General features: G+C 36.9%; 1 protein-coding gene across 4 annotated transcripts in view; it reads left to right on the top strand.

Moving 5' to 3' along the window:
- LOC117256373 (A-type voltage-gated potassium channel KCND3-like) overlaps positions 1-9,928 on the top strand; it is a 153,190-nt gene extending 143,262 nt beyond the window's left edge. For all 4 annotated transcript variants that reach the window (XM_033625756.2, XM_033625753.2, XM_033625754.2 and 1 more), the window contains 3 exons: positions 1,519-1,611; positions 4,035-4,294; positions 4,496-9,928. In XM_033625756.2, the coding sequence (XP_033481647.2) occupies positions 1,519-1,611; positions 4,035-4,294; positions 4,496-4,733 (591 nt within the window). In that variant the 3' untranslated portion in view covers positions 4,734-9,928. The remainder of the gene's footprint in view (positions 1-1,518; positions 1,612-4,034; positions 4,295-4,495) is intronic.
- The last annotated feature ends 3,778 nt before the right edge of the window (positions 9,929-13,706 follow it).

Here is a 13,706-nt window from a genome sequence, read left to right as displayed (position 1 = left end):
ATCATGTTTACAAGAAAGGGACAGACGGACAACCCAAAAACATAACGCCTTGTCATGGCTATCACCAGGACAGAAGCATAAAATGTCTAATGAAATGTATAGAAAATTTGCTTGACAGGTTCTGACAACTGCTCGAACCGGATTGCATGTAATAACTTATGCAGTGGACTAAAGCCTTGATGTTTTGTGGGGTAAGTCTATTCAGCAGAGAACCAGTATAATACATTTCGATCAACTTGACATAAGCACTTGATAATGCAGGACACAGCAGACAATTGCTCATTATCATTTGCATGGATGTGCCAAAGCATTTTCACTTTCTTCAAAAGACTGAGAAATTGCTTATGATGTGCACAATTCACCAGATAATCTGGAGGCTTAAAAGTAGTTTAGAGAATTTCAGTTCTGATTTGAGAGATGTCCAAAACGACTGTGAAGAAAAACTTCTTCCGTGAGGTTAGCGCGTTCAGGGTCGCATTCCAGATGGACTACATCAAATCAGATTCTCTCCTTACATGAAAATAACCTTGAGCCAGCACACAAGTTTCAGTCTGTGGCTATACAAGTCTTTATTATAGGGCCTGTGCCACAGGGCAGATCCACACATTGAGACATCAGAAGGCGTAGTTTTCTCCTGCCCACATCACTGTATTGTTCATGTGTCTGGAATCTGAATGAGAGTCCTTGGGCTGGATCGCCACCCACCCAAATCCTTTGAGTAACAATGTGCGCTGTGGGGAGGGAATTAATTTGTTTTCAGTTTTCATGTTTTTTGGCAATTGTGATTACTTTGAGACTAAGCTATATTGGAGCCGGAGCTTTGAAACCAAGTCCCGTTTGGAGAAATACCAAAAAAAATGGTTCCATAAGTTTTTCTGTTTCTGTTTTTCTCAGCTCTTCTGTTTTTCCTCTTTCTGAAGCTTCATACATCAGTAACTGTTAGGCTGCCTGGAGCCTCGCATGACGCTCAGTGGTACCTACTTAGATAATTAAGTAAGAGAGCTGGCAACAGCACAGTTTTTATTAGTTCAATAAACTGAAAAGGGGAGTTATTTTGCAGCATGCTTACACAAGGAAGCAAACTAAAGGCAATTACAGTATTAACGACACAAACCATGCACAATAGAGACAATTAATTATAAACAAACCACTTGCCAAGACTGTGGGATCAATTCACACGGAGCAGAAATGTGGTCCACTATGTAACTAATTGGCTAGCAAGTTATTTGAAAGCAAACAGCAGGAGTTGCTGGCTACCTGCTCATAATGGAAATGAGAGTGAAATCAACAAGCACAAACCAGAATAGTCCAGTTTAAAATGGGAGACACGAAGCAGAACCAAAGAGTCACGTCTGGCTTTTCATTACTGACGACCAAGTTTATATCAAAGAGTCATTTCGTGCACAGGGTGAGAGACTTTAATGAGTGACGAGGATACACCAACAGTGTCATTTGTCAACATTCATCAATTCTCTGTGTGTGTGTGTGTGTGTGTGTGTGTGTTTGTGTCTTACTAAGGATACAGAAGAGGATGAGCAGAAGCTGACTAAGTCCACCTCTCTGTTAGAGAGTCAACACCACCACCTACTGCACTGTCTGGAGAAAACCACTGTGGGTACACTCAAACTTTTCTCTGTCTCTGATACAAACACTCACAGATTTAAAAATCTACCTTCATCAGTGAGGTTAACGAGATGTGTTCACTGTGATTGAAGTATTGAATCATGATAATAATGTTTTTATCAGTGAAAAAGACAAAAAAGGAGCTCTGAACACAGCATGTACTTCAGGGATGGAGATAAACAGATAAACACATAATTAGAAAGAAAAAATATCCACAAGGGTTTCCTGATATTAAAACTGCCAGTGGTTAAAGAAGTATTTAGATCCTTTACTTAATTAAAAGCACTGATACCACACTGTAAAAGTACTTTGTTACTGCAATTAAAAATTGGTTAAGTTTAGGCACAAAAACACATGGTTATGTCTTATGTTAAGATCATGTCTTGGCTTGAAATACCCGATTTTTGTGGCACTGTCCGCGCTGGAAACATAGGGCCAGGTTAGGGTTGGGTATCGTTGGGGTTTTTTCCGTACCGGTGCCTAAACAGTGCCCAAACCAATACTAGATAGAGCACAAAGCAGTCAATAATGTTAAAGAATAGCTTTTTTTAATTGAAAGGCAAATTTGAACTTGAAATTGAATCATATATCAATCAATCAATTTATCAATTTAAAGTATACCTAAACACATATAAATAAAAGGGCTGTACCTTACTCGGAATTTTGTCAGTCGAATCAGATTTGACTGTTTAATACGAATATTTGACTCTTTTTTTTTTGTCATATAAAGTTTTAAAGTTTGAATGGGGCTCTGCAGCACATTCAGTTTTACAGTGGCATTCATATAATATAGTAAACAAGCTAACTGTGCTAACGCCAGCTCAGAAATGTGTAACTTTTTTATTTTTTTTAGACACTGGATATCAAACAAAAGCCAGAGACTGTGTCGTGTTAAGTATCTGTGAGCTGTAAGTTCACCAAGCTGAAGAGAGAAGATAGTTATCTCTGAGATGCTGGTGAAGATTGTCAGTCATCCAGGTCATGGTGACCTTAAGTGTAGGCAACTTGTACTTGCTTGAGTTTCTTGAAGAGGTTTCACCTCTCCTCCAATAGGCTCTTCTTCCAGAACTGAAGAAGCCTCTTGTGTGAGAGGTGAAACTTCTTCAAAAGAACTCAGGCAAGATACTCAAGCAAGTCCAGTTGCCTACGATATAAGACTTAAGGTTATCTCAGAGCCTTATGGTGGAAAGTTATCCTCCTACAGTATGTGCTGCAGTATCATGTCCGCAGCTGTCTGTACCAAAGAGTGGCGTGAAAGTCAAAGTCAGTGCCCCATCCACAGCAACATCTGGGAACCAAAACGTCCCCATAAGTACACTGCACAGCACACTGAATAGGAGAAATAAAAACAAAAACAACAGTTCGACTTGAAGCAATCTCAGTCAACTGAGGGGTCTCCGACTGACGAAAGGGGCAAACAAAATCCTGACCACTACAAAATGCCGACTACAATAATTTGCTACTAAATAACATCTACAATACGAATAACAGTGAAATAAATTGAGCTGAAATCAGAAATTGTCTCCCTAAATTGGGAGAGACTCATCAGCCGGACATTTTTCAATTATCTGTTTGTTACTACAAAGAGAATAGGTGGTCCACCTTAACAGTCCACCTTAAGTGAGCCTGGTCAGGTTCCAATGGGAGGCTAACTTTGGACCTTTCACTATAATCAGCTTATTTTACAAACCTGTATGCCACAGTTGATTACTACACACACACAATGGGTGTGTATTTAAACCTTTGACCTACTGCACAACACTTTCTGCTCTCGTCAGTGTCAATTAAAGATCGTTGACCATATTTTTTTGGGTTGAGTAAAATTCTGTACGGCTTCCCAAAGCTGCCATATCAAATGCTTGTACTTGACACTGACTTAACCGGTAGCTCCCAAATCCTTCAGAGCAAATCTGAAAGAGCCTCCAGAGAGTTTTACTCCTGTCAAAGACGTTGAAGGCAATGACAGTAATGATTTCCCTCCTTGCGTCTAATCTGTGCCTCAACATCAGTTGGAATCAAGAAACAAATTCTTGGCGAAAAAAAAAGGGCAAAATGTCTATTTGCCAGCTTTACACTTTCCACCAGACATTTGTGTTGATCCCAAGTCAAAGTCTTTAAAGTGTAGGATTTTGATTTGTGTCAAAACCATAGATTAGTATTAAACAGTGACATCGGATCTGCTCTCAAGTCTGCAAATATGCTAAGTGAGGCTGTAAATGGTAGTTTTCCTATTAGTTCATTATTATAATCAGTATTAATTATGTTTCTTTGGTGTATTTATTTGTAAAATCAGTAATTATATATCACTCACGTCCCATGAGTCTGTCTTTTATTTACTCTACATTCTGTTTTCCTCTCTGCACCGACCCCTCCCCGTGTGTTTAAACCACCATCCTGTTCCTTCTCTTCAGGCTCATGAGTTTGTTGACGAGCAGATGTTCGAGCAGAACTGTTTAGAGACGGCGCTGCAGACCTACCCGTCACGCAGCCCCTCTATATCCAGCCACGACAGCTCTGTGGGTACCTGCTGTGGCCGCAGGGTGAAGAGAAACACTCCTCTGCCCAACGCCAGCCTGCCCTCCACCCACCCCGTCCCAACACACCAGAGCCCCCTGCAGGAGCTCAGTGCCATCCACATACAGTGTGGTGACCCACCGTCACACACCGCCAGGTAAAAGGAAAGGACAGCTGATATGCACAGCAGCATCAGAGGGGGGGCAGAGGCTTGGTATCCTGGTTGTTTGCAGAATTCTGTCAACTTAATGAGAGGGAAATAGCTTACAATTTAGCTGCTCGCAACACACTACCTAAAGGCAAGCAAGGCGAGAGGCAACAACTACTTGTCTACCTGTCTATTTTTCTCTTTCTCTAGTCGTTCCAACCTCAACCTGAAAACTGATGAAAGCGGCAGAATCAATTGCAAAAGCAGCCGAATCACCACAGCGATCATCAGCCTGCCTTCACCCCCCGCTCTGACCCCTGATGCCGATGGCCTCCGCGGACCCCTACAGAGGAGGCCGCCCCCACCGCCGGGTCACCCAGCAGCACCGAGCATCCAGACCACAACAAGCTCAGCTGGCACCAACATCGTCAAAGTCTCTGCTCTGTGACTCTCCGGCTGACGGAGGTATCTCAGCTCAGCAGGAGGAAAGCAACCAGGAAGAAGAAGAGGAGGAGGAGGAGGAGGAGGAGGCGAAGCAGGTTACACTACCTTTATGGACGCACCATGTCCCGTCTCACAGGGTCAACAGAAAGAGAGCGCTGTACTCCAGAGGAGTTTTGGAGAAGACAGATGATGGAGACATTTCTGAGGTAGAGGACTGTAGATATGTGAAGCGAGAGTCAGGCACTCGTCATGTCGTGTATGTACTGTAGATACGGACAGAGTCGCTGCATTTCTAATAGTTTCTAACAGCAGTACAGTTGTTTTACAGCAAGTACTGTGGAAAAGATTCAAAGACAATGTGCAATTAGCGTATCTGTACATCAGCAGACGCTGTCGACGTACCACAAATTCACAGTAAGTTAAAGTGAATTCACAGTGAAATAGTGAAAAGGAGATTTTGTTGACTTTAAATGTGTGGAAGAAAGACGAAGAAAGTGTTGACCGTGTTTACTTGAATTTGATTGGTCTCGTTTGTGTTACGTGTTGTTTGTCTGAAGTATTTTGAGAAAAAAAAAAACTATTTTAGTTTTCTTCACAGCATCATTTGAAAAGTCACGGAACATACGATGCTGCTAATATCATATCGCTGAAATGTGATGTGTCGGAGATGGAAAACAGTGTATTTTTTGTTTAAAACTGTATCTATTCATCGTGTCAAAGACTCAAACCAAGCAGTGCTTTTTAGTTGTTTCATGTTTAAAGTAGAAACTGACGACTTTTCAACTTCTTACCCCCCCTAGTGTTTCCAAGTGAGATTACTGTTGGTGTCACTGTCGCGAAAACAACCAGATCACTTTCTGTTTCTCAGAGCTTAGCAAATAATCAAGACTGCCCTTATCCAAAATACAACCACACAAGTCGTTTGTATAAGCAGCAAATACGACCCATATTTACATTTATTGTAAGGCAGCGACCTCTAGTGGCCACAGCAGGAGCAAGTGAGGTGAGGTAGTATAAGGAGCAGAGAGTCTGAATAACGTGGGTCAAACAAACACAGGATTTTAATCTAGAGGACCGGTGTTAGTGTCTGGTGTGATGAATGTCATGTGACTTTTGATACCTCATGTTATGTTAGTAACAAACTACTAACAACAACCATGATCATTTTTCTAAAGCTCAATGAGTTTAGTTCTCTAAACCCAATCATATAACTGTGGCTGTTTTCGACTTTAACCACGTTTAAATTTGCAGCTGTGAACAGTATACAGTTTATTCAGTCATCCACAGGTAGGGGCGCTAACGTGGGAACCACTCCCATGGGTTGTATTGGACGGTGGGAACATACGACCTATGTGGTCATATGGAGGACTTGTTAAAATAATCACACTAGGCTTGGGCAGTATCTACTCTCTCATTCTGTCCTGAAACTTCTCAGAGGTTTATACAGAGCCCCTAAAGTCCCCAAAAAAAGAAAAAAAACTATCTCGAACTGCCGGCTGCTGTCCAGTCCAGTACACAAGACACACTGGTCTCTGTGAGCTCGTACATCATCTCCAGGTAGAACAATTACTGTAAAACACTTGTGGATATTTTAGTCTTATGTCCATGGACAGCCGGCAGTCATCTAGTGGTCGCACTGTATAGATTTATTAGGCTACATTATAATTCATTATTCGTTATTAGTGAGGATCATTTTAGATGTTGCTTACTGTTTATAGCCTGTACTATTTACAACATCAGCATATAGTTTGTATTCACAAAATACAGTTTGATATTCAAGCAAATGTGCTGGAAAACTTGGCAGAGAGCCAATGCTGCCTGGCTGCGCTGTAACGTAACCTTGTCTATAAATAGTACACAGCCATGGTACTGACTCCGACAGTGACCTGTCTGAGCTTTCAGCGTGGGAAATAATTGTATGTCGAGTGCACGTTTTAGTATCTCGTGCGCACAAGATACTATCTTGTGCGCTCGAGTTAGCTTATCGTGCGCTCGAGTTAGTATCTTGTGCGTACGAGATAGTTTTCTTTTTTGCGGACTTTAGGGGCTCCGTAGGTTTACAGTATATGACGGTATTTTTGTGCATCGCTTACCAAGACACTGACCTCTGGTGGTGCGTGATGTGCATTACATAAATATTTAATACAGCATTTCTGTATGAGTTTACTAGAAGAGGAGCATCTGTATTTTTGATGATGTTGAAAATCACCCTGTTATAGCGTAATACCATGATACCGTCCAAGCCTAATAGCTACCGGGTTTCACAATAGTTTACTATCTTTTTTTGTGCTGTAAATCGAGCCTTCATTTTGCGGAGGTAGATCATACCCGACAGCAGACAGAAGTGCATCGTGAAAGTGAGACTTATAAGGCACCAATCTGAATACAGATCATTCTACCGCCATTACATTGTGCAAACAAAGAAAAAATAATTTATCTATTTCCATGGTAAGTTTCTGACTAGTGTGGCTGACCTGACACTGTCGCCATGACTCGCAGGTGGTGAGTCGTGGCTGATCACAAAATTACTTTTTAATTTAAGCTTTTTCAAATTTTGTCAAAATCCAGCTTGTCCAGCTTTATTCTCTGTTTTTTCATATTGTTAACACATCACATGAAAAGACCAAAACCAACAGTATTAGTCCGCCTCTTGAAACTTTCTGACCCTAAGACACAAATGGCATCACAAATATACTTGTTTTTAAAAGGTAGTAGTTATTTTCTTGGGCATTTCAGTTTCTAGCAAACTTTACTCTGAGAGGATTAAATAGTGCAGTCGTTTGGGACTATTTTCACCTGTGGATGGACACGTTAAGAGTGACAGCAGCAGCATGGTGAATAATGGAAAGAAACTACAGTGCCCATTTTCACTCTTTATCGTTTAAAAACGTTCATTTTTAGTTCAGTTTTTGTTAGTTTCAGTATTAGTTTAAGGTTTTTATCAGTACTGTTTTTGTTATAATATGGGGGGTATTTAAACTGTTTTTTCACACATAGTTTTGGTTTTTAGTTATGTTTTAGTTACCTTAAATTAGTCTGTAGCTCCAAGGAAAAAGTTATAGCAAGCTTTAGCTACACAGAGAATACTTGTTAGCAGGATCAGTGCATTGTTGAGTTTGGTCTTTTCATTTGATTTGACTATTAGAAAAATATAGAATGTTTCCAGCCTTATCCCTTAAATATGATTGCTGCTTTTTGTCCTGTGGAATATTTAAAAGCTCCAGCTGTTCGGCTGCCAAGTGTTGCAGGCTGAGAGGGAGTTGAGAAAATGATGATGTGCATATTTATCATGAGCATGAGAGGCATTTTAGGTATCGAATGCCAAAAAGGTTGAGCACCGCCATCATATCAAACAACTACCAGAGAGCATCACAGGAATGGGGCCAATTCATGTTCAGTCCAGCTTTTTCAAACTGAAGCTAAAAAAGCTTCATGAAACCCTGATAATTATTTGTAGAGTTTAAAAAAGAGAGAAAATGGGTAAAATATGCAAAATGTAAAAATGGTTCTGGGGCAGAATGTTTCGTCATCTTCTTTCTTTCTGTCTTTGTCTAAATTCTAACAAAGTGGAAGAAAATAAATGCCCAGATTGGCTGCCTTTGGTCGGTCCATTTTATGTCTTAGGATAAAGTGTCAATGAAAAGACATTATTTCTACATCAGTGAGTTGATGATGGCACTGTAGGTTGAAAATGTGTTTTTCATGTGAAATTATGGCAGTCTCTAACAGCAACACAATTTTTAAATGTATTTTAAAACTTTAATTCATTTGAAAAGAAAGAAAAGGCTCGTTTGACAGAATAATCCTAATTTTAAGTTCTCTTACCACCTTTTAGAAGCTTTCAACCATATCACACAGTCTTACATTAGTGGACAAGTCAGAAAAGGCAATGAGTGGACCTTTTGTCAAACTATTTCCAAGGTCTATAAAGAATTTTGAAGCTTAAAGTAATAATCTTAAAGATTTTCATTTAAAAAATGTCTTTTAAATCACTATCAGATCGACAGATGAGGTATTGGAGCCCCCTGATGAAAGCCCTCGCATTTGCATTATTACGAACTGGGTGTCTGAAAAATCAGAAGCAGAACACAGTTATTGACGCATTTTCCATCACCCAGCAGTGGTCGGTCTCGCTCTTAAACTCATTTGGGTAAAGCGGCATACTGTTTTGTTCTGGTCTCTGCTCTTGTTGCAAGTAGAAGTTTGCTATGGGAAGTTAGATCCAAAAACATACCCGCAATTACAGCTAATCGCCATTGGTGCCGTCAAAGAGAAAAAAACAGAGATCTTTTAAACAATAGGTTCAAAACAAGCAGCTCAGTCATGAAAATTTCGACTGAATAGTCTCAGATGGTCACAAGATGGCAGCCATGATGCATCCTGACGTTGCAACTAAATGATTGAAAATGAATTAAACATGATTTGTTCTGGTTTACGGCCTCACTCCTGCATTAATATTAGTTCTCTACCTACCTGCTGCACATTATCGTTCATTTGAAGTTGATAGACGCCTGGTTTTTGGAATAGTTTGTGACTACTTGCCAAGTGTGCTATGGTTATCTGTATCAAATAAACTGTGTGTTTATTTGTCTTTATTGTTTTGATGAAGTGGAAACTTTTCAACCATGAAGCACCAAGTGAAATTGTTTTGGCTGTATCGGTATACTTTGTGTTGCATTCCTGTATTTTGTCATGTTTTGAAACTGAGGTGAACGTATTTGTGCCAAAAGGGTCACTTCTCCATCCTCTCTAAGAACAACAAAGTAGTAGTACGCTTTATGCTGCTATATGAAACATTACAAACCCTTTAGATTATTTTTCCTCTCAATGTTCATGCTGAAAATACCAAGCGTCTGCTCCGTGGTGGTGTTTGTATCTTGGGTCTTGGTTGACACAGTATCTACACATTAGGGCTTCTTGCAGTATCATAGATCACCACCATGCTTCAACGACAGACAGCACTTCTCTCACACTGTATGATGATTACTTGTTGTCATTATATGATGGATTTGACGTGAAAAGGCATTGTGGGGGTCACTTTTTTAAAAGTCTTGGCATTGCTGTTTGTGTTGTTTCTTATCTTTTTATCCTTTTGAACTGAGCTTTTCTGTCTGTTTGCTGTGTTTACAGTATTCTGTCGGTTTATTTGTTATAACAGCTATGAAGTGTCAGATGAGAATTAAAATCTGCCACAACAACTGAGTGTCGTCTTTATTCTCGCTCCTGTCACCAATGTGAAATGGTATATTTACCTCAGTTATTTTCTGTTTCAGACATGTTTTTTTTTTTAATAATTCAACACAGTTTAAAGATGAGTGTTGGAAGTATTCAGATCTTTTAATAAATAAGATTTTCACTGAAATAAATGTCTGTTATACAACACAATGGTGACTGAACTGAACCTATGGCCCACTGACGAGAGACATTTGCAGTATCACAAACTGGGTGTCATTGGCTAAAATCACAAGCAGTGCATAGTCATTATCAATTTGCTCACACACACTGAAAAATACACATACACAGTCTATGCTGTTGAAACTCCATATCACCCACTGCACAGCTCACAAAATGAGCTGATATACACTCACTGGCCACTTTATTAAATCCACCTGTTCAACTGCTTGTTCAATGCAAATAGCTAGTCAACAGTAACTCAAATAACCACTGGTTACAACCAAGGTCCGCAGAAGACCGTCTCTGAACCAACAACACATCGAACCTTGAAGCAGATGGGCTACAGCAGCAGAAGACCACACCAGGTGCCGCTCCTGTCAGCTAACAACAGGAAACTGAGGCTATAATTTGCACAGGCTCACTAAAATTAGACAACAGAAGACTGGACAAACGTCATTCAGATGGTAGGGTCACAATTTGGCGTAAACAACATTAAAGCCTGGCTCTGTCCTGCCTCGTATCAATAGTTCAGGTAAGTTCTAGTGGTGTAATGGTGTGGGGGATATTTTCTTGGCACACTTTGGGCCCCTTAGTACCAACTGAGCATGGTTTAAACACCACAGCCTACCTGAGTATTGTTGCTGACTGTGTCCATCCCTTTATGGCCACAGTGTACCCATCTTCTGATGGCTACTTACAATGTGCGTCATGAATTAGTTTTTTGACATACAATACAATGACCTTTTTTTTTTTAACATACCATACTATGACTTGTTTATAACATACCATACTATGACTTGTTTATAACATACCATACTATGACTTGTTTATGACATACTATACTATGACTTTTTTAACATACTACACTGACACTTTTTTGGACATACTCTACTATGACTTTTTGACATACTATACTGACTTTTTTAACATACTATACTATGACATTTTTTAATATATTATACTGATATTTTCTGACATACTATACTATTACTTTTTTGACATACTATACTATGACTTTTTTTGTACATACCATACTAGGACGTGTTTATGACATACCATACTATGACTTCTTTATGATGTACTATACTGTGACTTTTTTGACATACTATACTATGACTTTTTTGACATACTATACTGTGACTTTTTTTTTAACATACTATACTATGACTTTTTTATGACATACTATACTATGACTTATTTTGACATACTATACTATGAATTTTTTGACATACTATACTATGAATTTTTTGACAAACTATACTATGGCTTATTTTGACATACTATACTATGATTTTTTTTTTTGACATACTATACTATGGCTTATTTTGACATACTATACTGTGACTTTTTTGACATACTATACTGTGACTTTTTTATGACATACTATAGTATAACTTTTATGACATACTATACTATGAATTTTTTTGACAAACTATACTATGACTTTTTTGACATATTATAATTTGATTTTTTTTGACACACTATACTAACTATACTATGACTTATTTTGACATACTATGCTATGACTTTTTTCACATAGTATACTATGACCTTTTTTTGACATACTATATTATGACTTTTTTATGACATATTATACTATGATTTTTTTTGGACATACTATACTATGATTTTTGGACATACTCTACTATGACTTTTTGATATACTATACTGACTTTTTTAACATACTATACTATGACATTTTTTAATATATTATACTGATATTTTCTGACATACTGTACTATTACTGTTTTGACATACTATACTATGACGTTTTTCTGACATACTATACTATTACTTTTTTGACATACTATACTATGACGTTATTATGACATACTATACTATGACTTTTTTGTACATACCATACTAGGACGTGTTTATGACATACCATACTATGACTTCTTTATGATGTACTATACTGTGACTTTTTTGACATACTATACTATGACTTATTTTGACATACTATACTATGACTTTTTTGACATACTATACTGTGACTTTTTTTAACATACTATACTATGACTTTTTATGACATACTATACTATGACTTATTTTGACATACTATACTATGAATTTTTTGACAAACTATACTATGATTTATTTTGACATACTATACTATGATTTTTTTGACATACTATACTATAACATTTTTATGACATACTATACTATGACATTTTTATGACATACTATATTGACATTTGTTATGACATACTATACTATGACATTTTTATGACATACTATATTGACATTTTTATGACATACTATACTATGACTTTTTTATGACATACTATATTGACATTTTTATGACATACTATGCTATGACTTTTTTGACATACTATACTATGACCTTTTTTTGACATACTATACTATGACATTTTTATGACATACTATATTGACATTTTTATGACATACTATGCTATGACTTTTTTGACATACTATACTATGACCTTTTTTTGACATACTATACTATGACATTTTTATGACATACTATATTGACATTTGTTATGACATACTATACTATGACATTTTTATGACATACTATATTGACATTTTTATGACATACTATACTATGACTTTTTTATGACATACTATATTGACATTTTTATGACATACTATGCTATGACTTTTTTGACATACTATACTATGATTTTTTTATGACATACTATACTATGAATTTTTTGACATACTGTGCTATGACTTTTTTTGACATACTATACTATGATTTTTTTGGACATACTATACTATGTATTTTTTGACATATTGTGCTATGACTTTTTTTGACATACTATACTATGAATTTTTGGACATACTCTACTATGACTTTTTGACATACTATACTACGACATTTTTTAATATATTATACTGATATTTTCTGACATACTATACTATTACTTTTTTGACATACTATACTATGACGTTTTTATGACATACTATACTATTACTTTTTTGACATACTATGACTTTTTTTGACTTACAATACTATGACTTTTTTTTAACATACTATACTATGACTTTTTTGACATACTATACAATGACTTTTTTTTAATAAACTATAATATGACTTCTTTTAACATACTATACTTTGACATTTTTTTTGACACACTATACTATGACCTTTTTTGGACATACTATACTTTGACTTTTTTTTACATACCATACTATGACATTTTTAACATATTATACTGCCATTTTTTTAACATACTATACTGACATTTTTTGACATAATATACCATGACTTTTTAACATACTATTCTATGACTTTTTTGACATACTCTACGATGATTTTTTTAACATACTATACTATGACTTTTTTTGGCATACTATACTATGACTTTTTTTAACATACTATACTATGACATTTCTTTTGACAAACTATACTGTGACTTTTTTTTGACTTACTATACTATGACTTTTTTTGACATACTATACTGACCTTTTTTTTTAACATATTATACTATGACTTTTTTATGACATACTATACTATGAAATTTTTTATGACATACTATACTATGAATTTTTTGACAAACTATACTAAGACTTTTTTGACATACTATACTATGATTTTTTTTTGACATACTATACTATG

The sequence above is a fragment of the Epinephelus lanceolatus genome, chromosome 1, assembly GCF_041903045.1.
Source record: "Epinephelus lanceolatus isolate andai-2023 chromosome 1, ASM4190304v1, whole genome shotgun sequence".
NCBI lineage: Eukaryota > Metazoa > Chordata > Actinopteri > Perciformes > Serranidae > Epinephelus > Epinephelus lanceolatus.
Note: the sequence above shows the minus strand (reverse complement) of the source record. Positions and strands in the feature narration are given on the sequence as shown.